The sequence below is a fragment of the Phalaenopsis equestris genome, unplaced genomic scaffold (assembly GCF_001263595.1).
Source record: "Phalaenopsis equestris unplaced genomic scaffold, ASM126359v1 Scaffold000202, whole genome shotgun sequence".
Taxonomy (NCBI): domain Eukaryota; kingdom Viridiplantae; phylum Streptophyta; class Magnoliopsida; order Asparagales; family Orchidaceae; genus Phalaenopsis; species Phalaenopsis equestris.
This window is the reverse complement of record NW_018164644.1, coordinates 809,700-832,782: the sequence shown is the minus strand read 5'-3', so window position 1 is coordinate 832,782 and position 23,083 is coordinate 809,700. Positions and strand designations below refer to the sequence as shown.

Here is a 23,083-nt window from a genome sequence, read left to right as displayed (position 1 = left end):
CACCGATTCTTTGCGGGAACCCCCCCCCCCCCCAAAACCACCTTTCTTTCTTTTAAGTGCCGACACATGCCTGCCAGGAAATGCTACGAAAGCCACAGCTACAGCCACAATGTCTCCAGTTGTCCCACAAGCAGGGCAGTCACACTCACATATCAAGGCATCGTAGAAGAAATAAGTAATGAGGAGAAAGCTGAGGAACAGGGTGAGGTGTATCAACTCCGACCAGACGAAGGAGAAGAACTCGTAATTCGACGGAACCTACAAACTGAGAACATGAGGGATCAGCAGTGGCTTCGCCACAACATATTTTACACTTGTTGCACAGTAAACGGAAAAGTATGCAGTCTAACCATCGATGGCGGAAACAGCAAGAGCGTGGCATCAACACAGATGGTAGAAAAATTAGAACTTACGACTCAGAAGAATTCCCAGCCATATTCATCGATGTGGTTGAAGAAAGAGAATCGGGTCAACATCGACCAAAGATTCTTGGAAGAATTTTCGATCAGAGGCCAGCTACAGGATCAACTACGGTGTGGCGTGGTTCCCATTGATGTCTGCCACCTTTTATTGGGATGATCGTGTAAATTCGACCGAAGGACTCAGCACGACGAATATAGAAACATGTAATCTTTCACCAAGGACAGGAAGTGTGTCACCCTCCTTTCTTTGGCGGAGCCCGAGGTCACAGGATCCCTTACCAGTAGAGCAGCGTCGGGGGAACCAGAATTAGTGGCGACACAAAATGAGTGGACCGTGATATCAACTCCTAACACGGGGCAAATACAATAAAAAAGGTTTCAGAGCTTCGTAATCGATACCGTATCACCCACTCTACCACAGAGCGGGAAGTTTCAGGCCACTCTTTCGGCACACAAGACTAAACCTCCTATGAGATACTTTGGGAAAATTCAACAGTATTTGTAAGCCGCACAGTCACGAAAGATTGGATTGAGGTGGAAGTTTGCACGTACGTGGGAGAAGACACTCATGCACCTCGAGAAACAGTGCAGTCGCCAATGGGATCCAGAGATGACTAACGACAAAACAAAAGTTTTGACCTATGACATTGAAGCTTCCCCCAACCACGAGAGACTGATGTAGGTGCTAACAATGCCCTAATATGGGAGCAAAAACAACGCCCTCAGGCGTTGAATGCATCCTGATACAGGATGCTTCGATCCCACAGGATCGAAGGCCCGCGAACTCTCGCCGGAGTAGTGGCACAGGCGAGACCCCACAATCCCTCGTGAAGGCGGAAGGCAAGGATCACAAAAGTTTGCAATCTGTGGGGATGCAGCGCGATCCCGGGAAGCTTTTCAATGTCTTCTAGATTTCTCTTGCCTTTCCCTCGTTTTCCATTTGTGTAGAAGTTTCTTAGGAACCTATAAATTGTTGTCCTCTATGTTTGGGGAGTGAGATTTGGTTGTGTTTGTTCTCAAATTCCTGTGTGAAATTATTTCCCCTTTGTGGGTTGTATCTGAGTTAGTGGTGCTTCGACTACATCCTCTCAAAGGCGGTGATTGCATCCTCCATTTTTACCTTCCCCAAAACTTCTCCCCACTCCTCTATCGCTGAACTCTCCCTTGATCACCCCGACACCCAGCCATTCCCTTTTCCTAGAGGTTATTATTGTTGTCTCGCCTCCCTAGCTCCTGTCAAGTTTCTCCCAACCATCATACTACCGACATCGACCACCTACAACCCTTCCCAATTGTTGTCCCTACTGTTCTGAATCTTCCCTTCGCTACCACCCGCCTCCCGTGGTTATCTTCATTCCTCCCAATCATCCTTATCCCTCTAGCCGACCACCACCCATTGGGATACATTTAGGAGTGTTTGCTTGTGTTGATTTTATATTTTATATTGTTATTTCCATTTGAGTCATGTTGTAACCATATTTTAATATTAATGAAAACTTGTGTTTCCACTGTTTTTTTTCATATTAGTTCCGGTACAATGAACTTTGCCAGTAAGGAGTGTCAGTCACTTGGTGACATTATCCGCACATTGTTGTTTTGAAGTTACCTTTGATGTTTTCAACCGGGACAACCGTTGAACGACATCTATCTCCATCCAAATGTCATCAAACTCATCTATTTCGTCCCCTCACTATTCTACAATTACTTCCCCACTAAATCAACCTCCTAAAGCTAATTTTCTTATAAAATGTTAGCAGTTGAAGGTTTGCGTTGAAATAATCAGTGGACAAACGTTTCTAAATTACAATAATTCTCATTTTAAAATACTTATTAATTTTTTAAATAATGTGAACAATAAAAGACTAAGCAGTAAAAAGAAATAACAAATAAAATAGTTTTTATTTATTTTTATTATTTTTATTACACTTCTCATCATTGAGAGTCTCTGTCTCAATATATACTTTAAAAGAATATAAGTTTAATCTTTGTCAACCCATGATAAAAGTAAGCAACCATTTTTATTTCCATTTTCGTGCACAGGTAACATTGCATTTCTTTGCTAGTACCATCTAGGTGTGACTCTTATATGCATTCATTTATCATATTTTATTTTTATTTTTGCATTTAAAATTTAAAAACAAAACATAAACATTCACTTTAAAAAAAATTGAGAAACAATAAATAAACAAAACTATTGTAAAATAAGAACATATTTACCCACCTGTACAGTGACTCGGTTTTCTCTCCTCAAATCAATCTAGTTCTTTGGTGAACTTATAATAACACATTATACTTAATAGTTCATATTCTTTTTTAATCTACTTTCAGAATAACTTTCAACTTTATTATTATTATGTTGATATATTCATTTGAAATTTGTCTAATTTACATATACAACTCCTCTAAAATTTCTATAACGTTTCTTTTATCATCTTTGAGTTCGGAGTACTTTAATTAATAGTTTAAAGTAGGTTTCAATAAGTTAATTTACCGTTAATATGAATTTATTGAGGATTTGGATATTAGCTATTAAAATTAAATGTTATCCTTGAAAATTTTTCTTCACCTCAACCAAGTCCTTTATTGACTTAATCCCCTTGTTGATACCCTAGATAATTTCAGGAAGTAAACATTAGGGCTTTCTAAAATGTTAAATAATTAATGAAGACTTAATTTTTTAGCAAAATAGAAAAGATTTAAATAGAAATCTTAAATTGTATTTAAGATATCTTAAATTGTATTTAAGAATTTAGACATTGGCAAAATATCCTTCCTTTTTCTTGCTGCCTAGCCCTTTTTTTGCGAACCAAACATGTAGAGGCTCAATAGAGTCTCCCCCATAAGCAACAAAGCTCTTGTGTGTTGTTCTTTGTGCTAGGAGCTTAAGCAGCTCCATCGAGCTTCTTTTGAGTACTGAGGCTAACATAAATGAGGGAAAGCAGCTTTGCTCCCCTTCTCCCTTCCAGGCGGTCAAAAATGGGTGAGAAGGGTTCACGTGAGCTGCTCGCCTCTTGCCTTCTTCTCTTTTGCTAAGTTAGGGCACGACTTCCTCGACGGAGGCACACATTCGCATGGGAAGATGCATCACTCGACTACAGAAAGTCACTCAAGCTTCCCAGACTCTCGAAATTGCTCGAGATTGAGCATCTATGCATGCAAACGAAATCCAGAGAGTCGCTTGAGCGTATGTCACGCTTGTTCGATAGTGAGAGTAAAAGAAAAAGATGCACCAAGCGAGCGGCTCTCTCCACCTCTTCCTCTTCCTCTTCTTCCTCCTCTTCCTCTTCTTCCTCTTCAGCTTCTTCTTCTTCTTCTTCAACTTCTTCCTCATTTTCTTCTTCATTGATTTTTGTCCCTCTATTTTTCACTCTCCTTCTCCTTAACTCCCTCTCACTCGTCTTCTATGTGTGGTGGGTTCAAATGAGAGGAGATGAGAAATAATCCTCGACACTCTCATAGGAGGTGGGAAAGTTCCTGATAACACCTATGAAACAGGCGTCCTAACAGTAAATTCTTTTTCTTTAATTTAATCAAATTTGTTCTTTTTTTAAATGGGTTAATATTACATTGGATTTCATTCCTCAACTCATATTGATTTCCTTTCATTCATAATTATGACTCGGCCCATACTTAGCTCATTTATCCCCATAAGCTCCCCAATTATCATTTGCCCAGAAGGCTGGCGAAGCAAAAGACACTAGAGTGGTTGGATACAGTCTTCTACGAGAGTCGCGCACACCATGGTTCCCTATTCTAGGCCAAAATCCTTCAAATCGATCTTCTCCCGCAATAAATCGCACGCCGACCCATTTTGTATGCTACTTCTCATTCCAGTTGTCCAAATGTCGTGATATTCCTTCCAAGTGTTGTCGCTTGAGTCCACTCTCAATTTCTTCGCCCAATCTCGCAGCTCCAGTTCTTTCTAAAGCAACGAAGCTACCCTGATATCAAGTGAATCATTCTAGTTGTAGTAGCTCGCATCAGCTTTAGATGTTGTCGATTGTTGCCACTACAGGTGACGAAGATTTATGTGAAACTCAATCTTCTTCATCATTTCTTCCAAGACCATGAATCTCGTTCGAACCGCCCCTCTATGAACGTGAAATGCTCCTCCATTCCAGAAATGATTTGCCTCACCTCTTCCGCTATTATTTCCCACAAACATCCACTTTGTTGGTTGTCATAACTCACAGGAAGAATTTTGATCACAAAGGCCGAACTCTATACATCGCAATCTTGTCGTTTCTTTCCTAGCTAGCTATAGAACCGTGATTGTGTCGCGGGAACAGGAATGTTCACAAAGGCAACACGAAGGAGATGCCTCGTATCCCGCAACCACTTCATTGGCTTCCTAGCTAGGGAGAATCACAAGTATTTCGTGTGGTTTAGTCACGAAGGCGAAGATTGTACCTCGCGATCCGATTGTTGGCTTCTCAACTATGTAGAATCAAGACTTTTTTGCACAATGTCAGATAGGGGTGAGCATTCAGTCAGTTCGGATGGTTCGGTTTTCAAATTGGGCAAACCAACTTCAAACAAAATCCAAATTTCAAAGTACCGATCCAAACAAAATTTTGATAAAACCGAAGTTTAATTCGATTTGACCAATTCGGTTTTGCATAAACCGAAATATAGTTTGAAGGTATAAAAATATGATGATAATTAGTGAAAATGAAGATTACTAAGCGATGAATATGTAAGGCTGATCACTAAAAAATTTACTTCCTAAAAATTTCAAAAAGGATTTACCTAGAAAATTAGGTTTTCACCTCATTGAGTTAAATAAGAAGTAAAACCAAACCAATAACCGACAACCAAACTCTAGCATTTCTAAAACTATAATCAAAATATTTTTAAAACCAAACTGAATCAACCAAATTAACTTAGTTTGATTTGATTTTTCAGTTTAAACCAAATAATGCATGCCCCGTCAGGCCACGAAAGCAGCGCCTATACATTGTGATCCCATAGTTGGCTTCCCAACTAGGTAGAATTGTGGTTGTTTCGTGTGATTCAGTCATGAAGGTGACGCAACGGAGACCTGTACATCGATACCTCAAATCGTGGTCGTATCGCGAGATTCGATGACGAAGGCGATTGTGATCCGGTTGTTAATTTCCAAGAAATCAATCTTCAATATCAATTTCACAGAGATTATAACAAACAAAATCTTTTATTTCACTAACACAAAACAACACAACCCGAATACATAAAATGATAAACACCTAAAATTTGAGAGGTAGGCAATCTCTACTAAACCCTAACACTAACCCGCATATTTAAAACAACAATCAAATATCATAACTTAATTATAACATATTAAACCATATTTATACCCCGCAATAATTACTATCATGCATATCATTTTTAATCATGTTTATCAAGTGTATTTTTCCTTATCACATATATCGTGCAGATCAAGTATATCATACATATCGCACATTTCTATCATGTTCAAAATAATATAAATAATCTAACTAAAATAGAATATATATGAAATCAAACATATATTTTGAAATAAAAAAATACTAAAATTTAGAAATATGATTACGCACATCAGTTGTCGCACTAGATTCTTGATCTTTGATAACTAACTGGACGTTGCGGTAACTTTTATATTAATCTTAATGACCTATAAAACAAAACATTAAACTTTAAGATTCAACTAATTTCCGTAAATCGAATTATTCATATTAAATTAGCATGAAATTATTTTACCTGAAATTTACGGAATAGTCCTTCGACGAACTTCTACACGCTTGCCCAAATTTGTCATTTTAAGTAAACAACCTGAAATCTTAAATGACTTAGAGATTTTGAATATCATAGTTCATAAAGTAATTGAACTCAAAATATAATTGAATTGCTAAAACATACCTTAAACAGCCTTCTCGGCAGCTAGCTATTCTCTGCCCAATCTTCTTCTCTTCTTCTTAACTTTGCTTACTCCCTCTTAACCCTCTTGAATTTGTGTTGGAATCTCTTTACGGAAACTCACAAGCCACTTACGACACTTTTGACATCATTTCATAGCTTCTGACGACTATCAAAAACAAACAATGCATGAAAAACGAGGTAAATATCAAATTGGAAGCAAAGAAAAGAAACAAAGTTTGAAAAGCATTCAAATCAATTTCACACTTACCAATTTTTCCCTAGAGCTCTGAACCAAGGCCTGCGGCACTCGGTCGTGCGTGCAGCCTGTTGCAGGTCGTGATTCTGCTACAGTGCAGAATCACGCAAAAGCAACAGAAAGATGAATCACTGCGAGAAATGAAGAAAACGGGAGATGGGAAGAGGCGTGATGCTCTGCGGCTTCACTGTGTGCGCTCGCCCCTTGCTATAGTGAATGATCGCGGAATCCTTAATTGTCGAGCGATCAAACAGGGGGATCGAATCAGCATGCGAGCAAAATCGAGAGGAGGAGAGGAGTGTCGGCAGAAGGGAGGAGAAATTTTGAAGGCCCTGGAAACCATTCGATTGAAACCCTCGAATAAAAAGGCGTGAGAGGCGGTTTAGAACAGAGAGGGGATTAGGGAGGTTTAATTAGGGTTAATTAATTTATAAATTCTTATTTTTATATCCCTCATTCCATTCAAAATTTATATAAAGTGTTTTATATTGAATTGATTGATTTGACACATATAATATTATAAAATTGATTGGGTTGAATTCTGAAGAATCTAAAATTTGAGTTATATTTTTTATTGTCAAAAATTTTATCCGATTTCTCAAAATGGATTATTATATTTTGCATATTGCTTTTTGATCTTGATAACGGCAAACATAAATAGTGAAAAAGTGGAATAGAATGGGTGCATTTTATTTAACACATTCATATTTACAAGAATGAGATAATCAAGTCTAATAGTGCGAATGTTAGAAAGAAATGATAAACGATGTTGATACAGTGTATTTAAGTAGATTTTTTAGACTAAGAAAAAGAATATTGCATAAATTGTATTGTAAACACCATTCTTATTATTTTCAACTAAAATATAATTATCGAATAAAGTGTTAAAATAATCCCCCAACTATTTACATGAGTCATTTTAGTCTCATATTATCACGACCCAGCCAGAAACTTGAAATTAATCAAGCCTGGAACAGACGGTCGGACGGTGGATATGAAATTTTCTATATTTATTTGTCATTTAACAAATAAAATAGTTACTAATCAAATTAAATTAAAACAATATATTTAACTTTATCTCGTTGCTAGTTGTCCGTATCTTCTATAAATATTTTCCGTTATATCGCTCATCTTTTAATTACTTAATTAACCTGAAATGTTAATTTAAATTAACAATGAGCTAAATAAATCAGTGAATACGTGTATTCCTAAACAACAACAATACAAGAAAAAAAAAGTAAAATTCATGTCATTAAACTTTTAATAAATTACTAAAATTTTAGATGGAATCACAAAATCTTATTGTATCAATAGCATATAAATATCATTCTATAAATGTACAACTATCACAGGAATACCGTTTAAAAATTGTATCACTTAATGTATTTCAATATCAATATCCTTTTTCATATACGCGCACAGGTACCTTAAAGTTCCCCACCAGTACCATAAAGGTATAACTCTATTATAGTCAATCATGCACATATAAGCACACAATCAAAATATCAATTTAAGATAAAAATTTTCATTATCATTTGCATAACAGTCAATATTTTTATAAATCATTCAATATTTACGATAATTTAATTAATATTATACACACATATCATTCCAATAATATGAACAAAAATTCAATATGATTCAAATTCCCAAATTTGTAGTAATTTCAATATAACTAATGATAGTATTAGTAAATACATTTGATCTAAAAGAAGCAAAATATTACATAAGTACTGACCTTAGTATCGATTAAATTGTTATTTGATTTGCATAGAAGTTGATTCCTATAAATTGGAAACCTAGCATAAATATAATAATTATATTACCAAATTTAAAAAAAAATTAATATTTTAAATAGCTAAAAATTTTCATTAGTTTCCTTTATATAATTCTATTTATTCTTATATATATATATATATTCCTCAACAGCTCATTAGGGCACGTGACATGAACCAAAAAAACTGCATGATACTCCTCTCCCGCACTAGCTCTCAACGCCGACACCTCCTACTTTCTTTGTATGGTAGTAGTGTATGCAAATCCAGTAGAGCTTCTCCTTTGATTGTGGCTTGTTACCAACATCGGCTCCTCCTCCTCCTTTGCTCGCCACCTCCTCCGCTTGACACCGACACTAGCCAGGTGAAATCCTATTTTATCTCAATGTCTCCCGAGTCTTTCGACTGTCAGATAGGTGAATCTCGCCTTAACAGCACCGTTTTATAGAGAAATGATGGTTGAAGAACAAACAGTGAAGAGGAAGAAGAAGAAGAATGGAGAGAAGAATCTTTCAAAATCCTAAAGATTTCCTCCTCCAAAGCTTTCCTCTATACTCTTCTCACCAAAGCCATGGAGAAATAAGAATAAAATGAAGAGGAAGAAGAGGAAGATGGATGAAGGACCAAGACACTGGCCAGGTGAAACTCTAGTTTATCTCAATGTCTCCCGAGTCGTTCTACTCTCAGATAGGTGAATCTCACATTGACAGTGTTGTTTTATAGCGAACTCATCGTCTTGGCTTTCGATCCCCTCATTTCAATTTTGCCCAACTTCTCGCTCATCTCATCTTGTTCGGCTTCCTCTCTCTTCTTGTTCGGTTTCCTGACTCTTCACGTCCTCATCCTCAGTTTCTTTCGTTTCTTCTTCCCCCGCTAACTAAAACAAGAGCACGGGACGTTACACATACTCTATAAAAGTGCTAAATTAGTCCCTAAACTTGTCAAAATTGAGGCTTAAATACTCTTCCTAGTGGACTATTTTTGGTCTATATTAAAATAGTGTAAGGATTAAATTGGCATTTTATAGATTTTGGAACTAAAATAACCGCTTGCAAAAAGTGGAGCTATTTTATCACTTTTTCATAATTATTAGTAAACATAATCAAAGTTCAACCATTCAACAACAGCAATATTATATTTTGATGAAATCAAGCAAGAAAAAATGTCACTTACTGGGTGGCGACCAGAACTGATAAATATTTGACCTGGTTCATCATCACTTACAAAAGTTGGTCGCACGTACTTCTGAAGATAGTAAATTAGTTGCATGGTGAGATAGAAATGTAATCATTTGTTTAAAAAAAAAAATGGGCAGGTGAATTAATTACCTGATCTCTTGAGAGAATGGCTAGTGAATGCAAACAGTCCAAAGCAGCCAGAGCCTGAACTGAAGCCTGAAATTGAGCATAGTATTTGCCAAACTCTGTCAAAAAATTAGCCCATGTTTTCCTGCATGTAACAGCAAATTCTTCTTTTGCAAGAACCAACTCATCCAAAGTTGCCAGGACCTGTGGGGGATGATATCTCACTGACTTCTTAGTACTATTTACCTTAACCCAATTGGAAGGAACCTTAGTATCAGAAGATAACTGCAGTAACAAATATGAAGCAATTTAGATCGCCGGAGGAAAATATATTCATGTTTTAACGATCTTATCTCAATTCTGAATTAATATTACCATCAACCAGCCATGCATGAAAAACCTTGAGAATTGTGGGAGAAGTAATTAAAGAAAAGATAGCACCATGAAAGCAAATGATGAAGATCACCCTAATCAAATTTTTTTAGCAGTTACAAGCAGGAATTACTTCAATTAGATGGGTGACTCCAGACACAGCGATGAATTCTAAATTCCGCATTCCAAGTTGTTTTCGGTACTGAATAATTAATGAATCTAGCTTTTCTTTGGTCGTTTGAACAGCTATTTGGCCAAGAGCAACCTGTGAGACAAAAAATAATAAGAATGCAAAAATCAAAGGGGAATTTACATAGATACCACACAATTTTTATGTATTTACATAACTAACGACTAAACTTTAATATTTACATTTGTGACACAGAAATCTTTAACATCACATCAAAAATAACACTTTCTTAACTTTTGGAAGGTCAAATGCACCTTTTTATGCATAGGTTTATAACACCAATGTGTTCTTCTAAATGTAAATATCAATGCTAGAAATGCAAATCCATAAGAGTTGTGTGGATTGTATGTAAATTTTCCAAAATTAAAACAATTTTGGTGTCAATACAATAGCCTACCTCTGGGAACTGACCACCAGAAGCATTGAACAAGTTCAGCATATCACACTGATTAGCTGCATCCTTGTTAAGAGAGGAGAGAAGCTGTGCAGCTCGAGAAATTAAAGAAGATGATGATGCAGTAAAAATTAACCTTCTCAGAAGAGTAGATTTCACCATCCTCGTAACATTATTTTCATCATCTTCAGCATAAAGTTTCTGTAATTGCTTGCCGGATAGAAGGATAGCTTGGATGGCCCCAATGAACTGCAATGCTACAAAAGCTGTTAGTGCTAATCACAATTGATACAAATTATGAAGAATCTAAAAAGTTCAGTATCGAGAACCTAAAGATCAAAAGTATTAAGAGAATTATTGGTTTATCCTTACAATGACAATATCTAGATGGCAAACAGTGCATCCTAAAGAGCAAAACGGGGTGAATTAGAACATTTAATTCCTATCAGGACATGGTTCAAGTCCAGAGCTTAACCATTCAGTTTTCATCTCTAGCTTTGCATGAAAAAAAAACAAGATGCAGGTTTCCAATACTAGAATTCATCGTCTATCATGTAACATTGCAAAGTATTAGAACAATAAGGAAATGCAGGAAACATTTTTTTATATACTTTTTAATGGGAATATAAAGTATGGGAGACGATGGAATAATACTTCCATCTTCTTCACATTCAAATAGGTCGCAAAACCAATCCCACTATTTGTGAAATTGTGAGGAACAGCGAACTGGAACTCAGATTTACATGCAAGAATGAGAAAATAAAAATCAAAGGGAAGAGCAGAAAAAGTTATGAACTTCTTTTTCCATATAATTTTCATTTATTTTTAATTTTCCATTATTTCCATTTTGAACGACCATCAAAAAACAAACTTGGGAGCAACAGCAAGCATTAATCACGCACAAAAATGGACGCTCTTTGTCCTAGAGCAAAGATTTACACTTGACCTTCTCGGGCTTGCATTTTCTTCAAAATACAAAATATGGTTTCAAGTCACTCTTATTTTTCATGCACATAAACGTTCTGTTATATAAAAAAAAATTCTGATAAAAAAATACATTTACAGATGAGAATACTAGAAGGAAAATAAATAAAATTGCATTTTGCCAAAATAAAAGGAATAGAAAATTAAAAAATGGAAAGCCAATTCCTGCTTTGAAGTATTCACATTAAGATATTCAATTCCTTTACTCTCACCATCCCATTATTTTTATCTCAGCTTATATTCATTCTAGAATTTTGAAGTATATACATCATCTATCTGCCTGCTTGTCTCCAAAAAATCAATTTCTGTAAAGTCTTAATTTCATTTTATCAGACCTTTGAACCGTTGGCCTTTAACATAAATAACATTCAGAACGGATGATTGTTAAAAGCACCTCAGCTGCAGTAGCAGTTCTGTGAAAAATTCTAGTTATCCCCCGCTGTACATCGGGAGACTTCCCCAACATCTTTAAAACATCTGACATTATAGAACTGGTTTCATTGCATGAACTTTCTTTAGTTAAAAAAGCTGCTTGTAAAACTCTACAAGAACCCATTGAATCTGCGATTTCGGTAACTGCATCAAGGCGTGCAATTATGGAGTTTCTATCACATAATGGATGAGTAACCTAAAAAATAAATAAACAGGTAAATCAAATCTGAATAAATAGCAAACTCACACCAAAATTTAAATTTTACTGCAGAGTGCAAATCAATCATGTGACAGATCTCGATCTCCTTAAACCAACCATACGAGACGACATAGACAAGGATTATATATATATAATAGAGAAAAATGTTAAAATGGTCCCGTCTCTTTGAAGGGGATTGTTTTAGTCATAAAGTCTGTAAAAGTGTCAATTTAGCCCCTAGATTCTATTAATGGGGGGGCTCAAATAGACCTTCATGGGGATAAATTTAGCCCATATTAAAGGTGTCTGAGAACTAATATTGCACTTTTATAAACTCTTGGACTAAAATGAACCCATGTAAATAGTCAGGGGACAATCTTGGCACTTATATATAATTTGTTTTCATGGATATCATTCATAAACTCACAATGTGCACTACTTTTGTGTATCAAAAAATACTTTAATTGATTAATGCAAATTCAATTTTACTTACCTGATTAATCATTCATCAAAAACATTTATTGAGTTATAATATTGTTAAACAAATCTACAATCAAATGATGACCAGTTGCGTTACCCAGTGTTTCAGAAGTCTTGATCCAAATGAAGTGCAAGTGTGATCCATAGCATGCAGCAATGAACCTTCAATAGAACCATTGTAGCTGTTTCGCAAGACCTGAAACATTTCGTACATTATTTCTACTCAAAAGAGTAAATTGATTAAATCTATAGAATTCAACAAATTATTGTAAATCAAAAAACAAAAATTTAATATACAAAACAGATATTTCTAAGTCGCTTGGAATACCTATATTTCAGAGGATGCTGCAATCAGCATCATTGTTTACCATGAATTCACTGAGCTTAACATCTATCACTAGTCAGCTTAATATTTGCTAACAAAAATTTTAACTAAATTGATATTTGTATGTTGCTTGATATACCAATAGTAACATTCATTCATTCCCTTGAGAGAGAGAGTGAGAAATCATTCCTTAAAATCAAGGGAAATTTGCATACATAGCAATTCTTACGTATTTAGATATCTGACAACTAAACTTTCATATTTACATGCATAGCACTTTGGTGCTATAAACCTATGCATGAAAATGAGTATTTCAGTTTTCAAAAGTGGTAATAGTGTTATTTTTTATATGATATAAAAGATTTGAGTGTTGTGTGTGTAACTATGAAAGTTTAGGTATACATAAGAATTGTGTGCTATGTACACAAACGCCCCCAAAATCATTACTGAAACCAACCCCAATAAATCTGCCGACTTTCAACCATTCAATCCGTCTGTGGTTGTCCGCCTGGCAGGCCCGTCCAAGGCTATCTATTCCTGGTTAAAACATCCTAGGCTGCCAGCCCACAACTGCTCTCTCTCCCATGTTTATTGATCTATTTGATTATTGATGCCACCTCACCAATCCATGTAGGCTATCCTATTGTGAATAACTTAAATTCCAATACTTAATTTTATATATTCCATATTAAAATCTCTCAGAATTATATAATTTTTCAAATGGTTCTTTCTAATTCTTGTTACATATAATAGATATTAAATAAATTTTTCATTCACTGCCTTCTCTCATTCTCATCTGATAATAAACACTCCTCAAATTAGTCATAGAAGATATCATAGCAACCTTCATAATTTCTAACATAACATCCAAATAAGGAATAGGAAATGTGCATTTAATGGTGATTTTATTAATAGCCCTATTTTCTACAAATATATATCAACTACTATCTTTCTAAGGTGTACGCAAAGTATAGAACTATGGCATGCCTTTCCCAAGAAAACTATTCTTAAATTCATCAGCTTGTCTCTTTAAGTTTAAGATATCTCTAATGAGAAAACTTAGGCAATGATGACCTAAGAAAAAATTTAATTATAAGTTTTATGTTCCTTAGTGATGCTAACTCACGAGAAAGATTGGCAAAAATATATATTAAAATTAACAAACACTTAATTAATATCATCAGGTAAAGTCACAATTCCCATCGCTACACTATTTAGCTCCATAACAAACAAGGGCATAAATCACACACCCAAAGCCTACTTTTTTCTCTCAAATATATGTTTACTCGGAATATATATAAACAAATAAATAAAAGAATAGAACTTTTTGCTTCAAATAGAATATGAATTCTTCTGCAAATTTGAATTCACCCTTAGGCTTTTTATGCTTAAAATTCACCCATCTCTCATTAGTTTTCAAAGCATATACATTCGATATCCCAAAATAAGTAAAATCTACTTCGTGAAGCTTGGACCTACCCATATAATATAAGCAACGGCCATATGCAGCACATCACATTATACTCTATTCTATAAGTAGCAAATTTAATCCAAATTAAACATCTCCAAAACATCAAATAGCTAATTTATTAACCCATGCTACCTTATATGGTCATGGATGCAGTTCAAACTTCAAATTCATGTGGCCAAGGTCAAACTTTGATACAAAATTAATGCAGCTCCATTATCAATCATGAGCTCGCACAACTTTTCCAAGTCTGCCTAAAGCAGCAACGTTGCCCCAATGTCACACGAATCCTTCTGGTTGCAACTGCTCGCATTTGTTTCCAACTTCGACGCTCTATCCAGCAGTGGGTGGAGGCGATTTTGTGTGAAACTCCATGATCTTCTCCGTCATTTCTTCTAGGGTCATGAATCTTCCCTCCATTGATGAGAGCCACCCCTCCAGAGACGAGAAACATTCCTCCACTTTGGATCTTATTTGGTTTTACCTCCTCTAATTTCTTCTCCAAAGCATCTACTCTTTTGGTGGTCATTACTCCCAGGATGATTTTTACCAAGAAAACAAAACTCGTGTAAGCTGCAATCTCACCAATGGCTTCCCAGGTAGCCAAATCTTGCATGCACCATCAGGTCATAAGTCGATATCCCTTCTTTGCTTCCATAATCGCTTGAATCGAAATTGTATAAGGTGGTCATAGTCACGCTCACATCCATGGCTTCACAGCTAGGTCGAATCGGGACTGAATCACGCAGTTTGGTCTCGAAGGACGACTGTATGGTTTTGATCATGCATCCAGCCAGTTGGAATTGTGATAGTATGTTTGTGATCCCGTTGTTTGCATCCCTATGTTATCACGTCGTCGCCTTCCTAGCTAGCTTTAATCATGATTATCATCGCACACTATACCGACTACGGCATCGACTTCCTAGCTAGATCTTATTGTGATTGTATCGCCTGATCTTGGCGTCCTCACTAACTCTAATTGTGACTTCGAGGGCTTGAGTAGTGATCCGGCCGGCTTCTTCCCAGCTAGCTCTTACCGCGACTGTATCGCGATCACGCGCCCAATATAGCGCCGCAATTACGTTGGTTGTTGCCCTGTTATTTCTTCTCCAGATTCAGATACCAATTTGATACGATTCAAGACGATTTTCCACGGAAATTAGGGCACAAAATATTTTTATTTCACTAATCTCAAATCAAATCAACACAACACCAAATAATTCACACAAGCACATAAAAGATAAGCACTTGCAATTCGAGAGGTAAGAAATCTCTATCAAACCATAACCCTAACACTCAAGACAACAATATCATAACTAACCCGAACCCTAAACATATTAGCCATATTTATAATCACAATAATAATATCAAAAGAGTAAATTGTCCTTATCCTAATAAAAGATAAAATTGTTCTTAGGTAGACGTAACACATTGTTGCTTCTAAGAGAGAGAGGTCTTGCAACCAACATCCAATGTCTCAATATACGTCATATTAAAATCTCTCACCCATTTTTCAGGCTTTTACAACACATTTGTCTTACATGGAGATTCCTAAGACTATGCATTATGCTTTGAAATTTCCTAAGTGGAAGGAGGCTGGCTTCGAGAAGATGAAAGTTCTAGAAAAAAATATCACATGAAAATTTGTTGATCTACCTAGAGGGAAGAAAACTATCAGATACAAATGGGTATACAATTAAGTATAATTTTGATGGCTCTCTAGAATGTCGCAAGTTTTGATTAGTTGACAAGAGACTCGCTCGAACATATGACATTGATTACTTAAAGACAATCACCCCAGTCGTAAAACTAACCTCTAAAAGAGTTCTTCGATCACTCACAACTAATCTTAACTGGCCCCTATAACAGTTACATATAAAAAATGTATTTCTCAATAGCGGATTGGAAGAAGTGTACATGGATGCACCTTCAGGATTTAGTAAGAAGTTTGGCACAAAGGTGTGTAAACTAAAAAAGTCTGTATACGAGTTGAAGCAATTACTGATAACATGGTTTGAGAAATTTATACTATTTGTTAAAGGTTGGGGCTATACTAAAGGGCAGGCTGCGAGATAATATAATGTTCTTCGGACATTCAAAGGACAGGAAGATAGTCATGTTGATTGTGCATGTGAATGATACAATTCTCACTAGAGATAACGTATATTAAAAGAAATGATTAAAAACTTCCCTCTCATCAATTTTTGAGACTAAGGACTTAGAATCTCTAAGGTAATTCCTTAGCATGGAAGTTGCTAGATCGAATAAAGGGGTTATTGTTTTATAACGGAAGTATGTTCTTGATCTTCTAAAGAAAACTTGGATGAGCAGTTATAGGCTTGCGCACTTCAATTAATCCCAATCAAAAATTGGGTCATGAGAATGAAGGTAACCTAGTAAATACAGCTTGATATCAAAATTGGCAGATAATTTGATGTACTTATCACATATACTGCTAGATATCGCCTTTGTTGTAAGTTTGGTAATTCAATTTATGCATTCAACATCTGAGAAACATCTTGAAGCAGTTAACGGTATTCTCATATGCCTTAAAACTTCATCATGTTAAGGTTTACTCTTTCAACAAACCAAACAACAGAATATAGAGGCATACACTGATGCAAATTAGCAGCCTCAATTTTTGACAGGCGATCAAAGTCCAGGTACCATACTTGTGCCTGGGGAAATTTGGTTACATGGCAAAGTAAAAAATAGAATGTGGTTACAAGGAGTAGTGCCAAGGTAGAACATTGAGCTACCGCTAATGGAGTGTGTGAGATGTTATGGCTGAAGAGAATTACTAAAGAGCTACGGATCCCGACAAATATGTAGATGAAGTTTTAATGTGACAACAAAGCTGTCATGAGCATTGCAAAAAATCCAGCGCAGCATGATCGAACAAAATATACGGAGATTGATAGACTATTCATATAAGAGAACATTGATTGTCGATATTTTTATGTCTTTCACTCTAACAGTGCAAGAAATAACATATATTTTCACCAAGAACTTTTTAAGCCTAATTTTGAGTTCTTTGTAACTAAGTTGATAGATATGCATGCTCTAACTTGAGGGGTGACGGAATTTTAAAAATTTCCCATTTTGATATCTTTTATTTTTATTATTTTCTATTATTAGTAGTTTTTACTTTTAGAATTAACTATTGTTGATAATTTCTATTTCCTTTTCTAGCATTAGGATATTGAGGATTTTCTAAAGTGATGGTCTTCCCCTGCTATTTATCTTACAACCGAGTCTTAGAAAATCGAAGAAGAATATTTTTACCCTCCCAAAAACCACAAATCATGAAACTTTAAATATGTTTCATAGAAATCTCAAACCCATAAGTAAATGCAATTGATTTCCCCTTAGTATCCTTATAATTGTAGTGTTCCCGTCAGGTGCAACAAATTGAATATGATGGCTTTAACAAAATGATTTGCAAGCAAGATATGTAATGTCCTTCTTAGGCACAAAATTTATCATTTGTTCGAATAAAGTACAAATTAAAACCATGATTAAGAGGTGGAATGCAGTGAAGTGTTATCTTTCTCTTAATATTAGGTCTCAAATCAAGGACAAATTTTTACAGAGGGTTTAGGATCTTCAATGATCTAAGAATGTCGTTATAACAACTATTCTTCAAAGCTACTCATATATTCAGTAGGAATTTTAATACATTAATACAATGAATTAATTCATCAAATAACTGCTCTCGATATGACAGGCAAATGCAAACATTTTCTCTCCAAAGTTCTTTCCTTTTAGCCCATGTGATAGTAGGTTCTTTAAAGAAACTTTCCGTTTCTCTTTCATGCTCATCCCATAAAGTTTAGCTTGGCCAATTAATTTTTTTTTTTGTGTCTCATCAAACACAGTTTGTCATGAAAAAAGCAATATAAAATCTAGGAACCGAATCAATAAAGGCTTCAGAGTCAATTTTACCAACATTAAATGGCATTTCAATTTTAACTTATTATAGCATCATATACCTCAAGTTATCTATCTTGATTTCTTGCCACCACCTGTTATTAGTGTAAGAATCTAATTGAATTAGTTAACATTGTGATCGAAATCTACTTTAGATTCAAATTCTCAAACTTTATTATTTTTCAATATGGCAATTCATCCTTTAACAAAATTGATATTATCACAAAATTATTTTTTTTTTATTCAATAAATCAGCCAAATAGTATTGCAAAATTGCTAAACTTGCTTCCCTTTCATAGTCTATTAAATTTCCATAAAAAATGAACTTGCTCTGTTTAGTGATATGATGGCACAACCTTGACCTTTAATATCATTTTAATGCTAAAAAGTTTAGCGCTAAAATTTTCTAATGCAATTAGAATATATGATATTGGAGCTAACCCAAACCACAATGGAAAACAAAAATATTATTACTCAAATTCAAAGGCTTACAACGACCCTTCAAACCATAGAAGAATGATAAACACAAACATAAAATAGGGAAGGCTGACTTGTTGAAGTTGCGACAATGTTTGATTGGTTGGGGCGAGCTACTGCAACGTTTGGGGAGAGTGTAGAAGGGGACAGCAGGGTGGGGAATGCCGGGAAGGGGTTACAACAGGAATTGCAGGGGACTAGAGAGCTTTGGCGGCAAGTTCTGGCAGGCTGGGGAAAAAGTTGGGGTGTTGGGTGGGGATAAGTGGCAGGCTGGAAATCAGGAAGCAGGAATGATGAAAACGCGATGATGAAAACGCGTGGTTGCATGGAGGAGAAACGGGCGGCTGGACTGCGGGTAAGGAGAGGTTGCACAAAGATAAATGTTTCGTAGGGATCAAGCTAAAGCTGGAGCACCACTCAGATCTTTGAGACGGTAACCAAGACAGACGAATTACAGCCGGAACACCTTCTCGTCGTCGGGTACAGCCCTCGGAGGAGAAGAATGCCTCCAATATAACGACTGAAATTAGCAATCGTCAAAAACCTCCCTACTCTAGACAAACACAACATAATATAAAGGATCCTAGCACAAAAAATTAGCAAGAAATTTGAAATTGAGATAGAAGTCGAAGGTCGTAGAAAAGGTAGGCAAAGAAAAGGAAGGAATTGGAAATGGAAAGAAATAAAAATAGGAAAGGGGATAGAAAAGGCAAACAAAATAATAGGAAGGAATTGAAATTGAAAGTGGATAGAAATAGGAAAGGGGATGGAAAAGGAGAGGGAGAGGGAAGGGTTGCCACACGGGAATGTAGTAGCTACAGTCCCGCGTTCACGGCGCTGTAGCAACTACAGTACCGCATCCAGTAAGCTCCCGCGTCAATACTGATGTCAAATATATAAATCATTCAAATAAAATTTAAGATTTGCATATTAAAAACTACTAAATAAGCCAACAAATTGCTTTTTTTTTTAAATGCAAACATTAAATAGATGAATTAAAACACTAATAATTATGTAATGAACAAATAAATTTAAAAAAAATCACATATCCAACTCAGACGGAAGATGTTGAATATAAAGGACGATATTTCATTTAAACATAAATTATAAATTACGTGCCTAAAAATACTTAAGAATGTCCATTACCAAGGTTAGTAGATATGACTAGCAAACAATCAACTCAATAAATGTCAAAATTAAAATTCCAAAAAATAAAATTGTTTCAAAACAACCGTAAAACTTCATAACAATTATCCAAAATAGTCTTAATAAAAAAATGTACATATTTAGTAAGAAGAACCAAAGCCATAGATGGAAGAAAGGCCAACATGAAGAATGAGTATCATGCAGAAACTTATGTAGATAAATTTATGAAAGCGGTGGCAACAATTTCACACCGGTAATAATGTTATAATCCAGCATCAACAGTAATGCTACAATCCCGCATAAACCAAAATACATCAGAAAGCTAATCATTTGCATACTAATAAACACTGAGGGTGACATGGTGTAAGATGTAGTACTTCTTTGTAATTTAAAATACCTTTTAGCTCCCCTCATTGTTTTATTCTTATTAGAGGTTGTTCAGTCATTAATTGTCCTAAGATTTAGCTGAAGTTTTCTTCCAGATAAATGATGCAAGGTGCTTATAACTAGTTTTGGTCTTGGCATCACTTGAAACAAACCATCTCCAGTCATCTCTAAGGTGTTTCTTACTAGATTTAAACTTTCATTTATTTTATATTCTCGTCTTAAATCGTTATCAGATGGGAAACACCAAACCAGTGGCACTGCATTTACAATAGAGCTATTAAAGCACAAATAACAACATAACATCTAATATTGTCCTATATTATTAGATCAAACTAAAATATATACACAATCCGTTCTCCGTAAGAAAAAGATTGACACTTAATAGTTAGAATATGACCAGGGATGCTGCAGTTAAGGAGCATAAAAGTTTAACCCCCACTAGCTTGCCCTTAATAATGCAATAAAATCAATCCAAAAAAATGAATTGTGTATAGGTTTTCTAAATTTCATCTAAAAATATAAATTAATAGTACATGAAATTGAAGTATTCACTTGGCTTATTACAAGGGCTATTTATAAATTAAAGGAAGGAGGTATTATAACCATTATGCTATGTCTAGTAAAAGATAGCAAATAGAGAAGAAATTTGGGAGGCTCTTCCATGCAATTTAGCCATAGTCAAACTATATGAGTGGACTTAAATGGTGGAGCAATAATGGCTAACTTCAGATTTAGCTGCATAAGGTCCAAATGCAAACCCAAATTGAACCGAACATCAGACTCATGTGAAACCTAAAAACCAAACTATATCGGGGCTACAAAAATGCAACAATTAAAGGGAGCATGAACCCACAATCCCAAAATTTCTCCCCTTCCAGCATGGGTCAGGAACATGGAGAGACAATAATTTTAAATTGGAATTAATTAAACTTATACCTGATTTATCCAGATGAGAGAGAAGTTATCAAAATAAGAGAATTGTTCATATAACAGCTCATCTTATATTTGTGATAAGAGGTTATATTTTTCAATTTTTAAATATTATAAGATTTGTTTCAAATTAAATAGAACCATTGCTCATTCAATTCAAATAAAGCTGAATTATCCATTTGCACATTTTAGTTTTAAATTGACAATAGTATATAATACTAAATGTTGGATAGTATTAGATTTAATTTCAAAATATTTCTATTATTTTTATAGCCTAATTTCTATAGTGGGAAAAAGGCTTGTTGTTGTTGTTGTTGTTTTCGTTGTTGTTGGTGTTGTTGTCATAACCTAATATCTACAAATATGGATTTATAGTTTGTAATTATATTTTGTATTGATTTTAATAAATGATATCATTTTTCAAGCCAAACATGAATGTTATCTTTTGATTCAAGTTGTGTGCACTAAGTACCTTTCTCTTTTCTCTTATAACTCTTGCTCTCTCTCTCTCTCTCTCTCAAGAAAATGCCCTCTCTCTAGCAAGTTCATATTCAAGAAAGGAGGACAAAGGGATTGGAATGATAACTTGTGAAGAAGGAAGAAAGCATCAAGAAGGTAATAACAAAGCAAAGAGAAGATCAAGAAGAAAGAAAACAAGTATCATAAAAAGGAGACGATTCAAATAAAAGCAAACGAGAAAGTAAGGTAGGTCAATAAATCTTCTATCAATTCTAGGTAAATCTAAAGTCTAATTTAACTTATCCCAATCATCAATTTCTCTAATCTTTAGTGATTATATTCTTTCTACTTTTGGCCAACTTGTAACACAGTAAGAAAAACCTAATTTACCGTTCTTATTAACCATATTTTAGTTTTACTACCAGTACTTCATCAACAACAACAACAACAAAGCCTTAATACCACTACGTGGGGTCGGCTACATGAATCTTTTTTCTCCATTGCGTCCTATTTAGTGTCATATTTTCATTTAGTTCTAGTAAATTAAGATCATTTTTAATACAATAAGCCCAAGTCTTCCTAGGTCTACCTCGGCCTTTCTTAACACAAGTCGAATCTAAAACATCTACTCTCCTAATCGGATCGTCAGATGGTCGACGTTTAATGTGACCAAACCATCTAAGACGACTTTCTCTAATTTTGTCTGTCACAGGAGCTACACCAACCCTATCACGAATATATTCATTCCGCATTTTGTCTCTAAGTGTAAAGCCACTCACCCACCTAATCATTCTCATCGGCAACACTCAACTTATTATTATGCTTTTCTTTTTAAAGCCAACATTCAGCGCCATAGAGCATTGTAGGTCTCACCACCGTCGTATAAAATTTTCCTTTCAGTCTTAGCGGTACTTTTCTATCACACAAAAGCCCCGAAGCATTCCTCCACTTCAACAAATCAACTTGAATTCTACTATTTACATCACCATCTATATCACCATCGCTTTGAACGACAGACCCGAGATATCTAAATCGTTCACACCGTAATAATTTGATCACCCAAAGTAACAATTTTTTAATTTTTGTTTGGTTAAACTCCTGTATCATTTGGTATCAGAGCTAACCTAACCTTAGTCCCATTCTTGGGTTACCAAAATCCACCACTACCTAACCCAAATTCCACCAAAAAACCCTTCCTCTTGCTACTTTTTTAAATCAGCCATCCAAAATTCTCTTTCCCACCCAAAATTTACCCCCCCCCCCCCAACACACCCTC

At 35.2% G+C, this 23,083-nt stretch overlaps 1 protein-coding gene across 1 annotated transcript in view; it reads right to left on the bottom strand.

Moving 5' to 3' along the window:
* Positions 1-23,083, bottom strand: part of LOC110022799 (DNA mismatch repair protein MSH3) — a 41,792-nt gene that overhangs the window by 12,277 nt on the left and 6,432 nt on the right. The window contains exons 4-9 of the mRNA XM_020721909.1: positions 12,783-12,881; positions 11,969-12,202; positions 10,594-10,839; positions 10,140-10,271; positions 9,659-9,919; positions 9,504-9,575 (exon numbers count right to left, since the gene is read on the bottom strand). Of these exons, the coding sequence (XP_020577568.1) occupies positions 9,504-9,575; positions 9,659-9,919; positions 10,140-10,271; positions 10,594-10,839; positions 11,969-12,202; positions 12,783-12,881 (1,044 nt within the window). The remainder of the gene's footprint in view (positions 1-9,503; positions 9,576-9,658; positions 9,920-10,139; positions 10,272-10,593; positions 10,840-11,968; positions 12,203-12,782; positions 12,882-23,083) is intronic.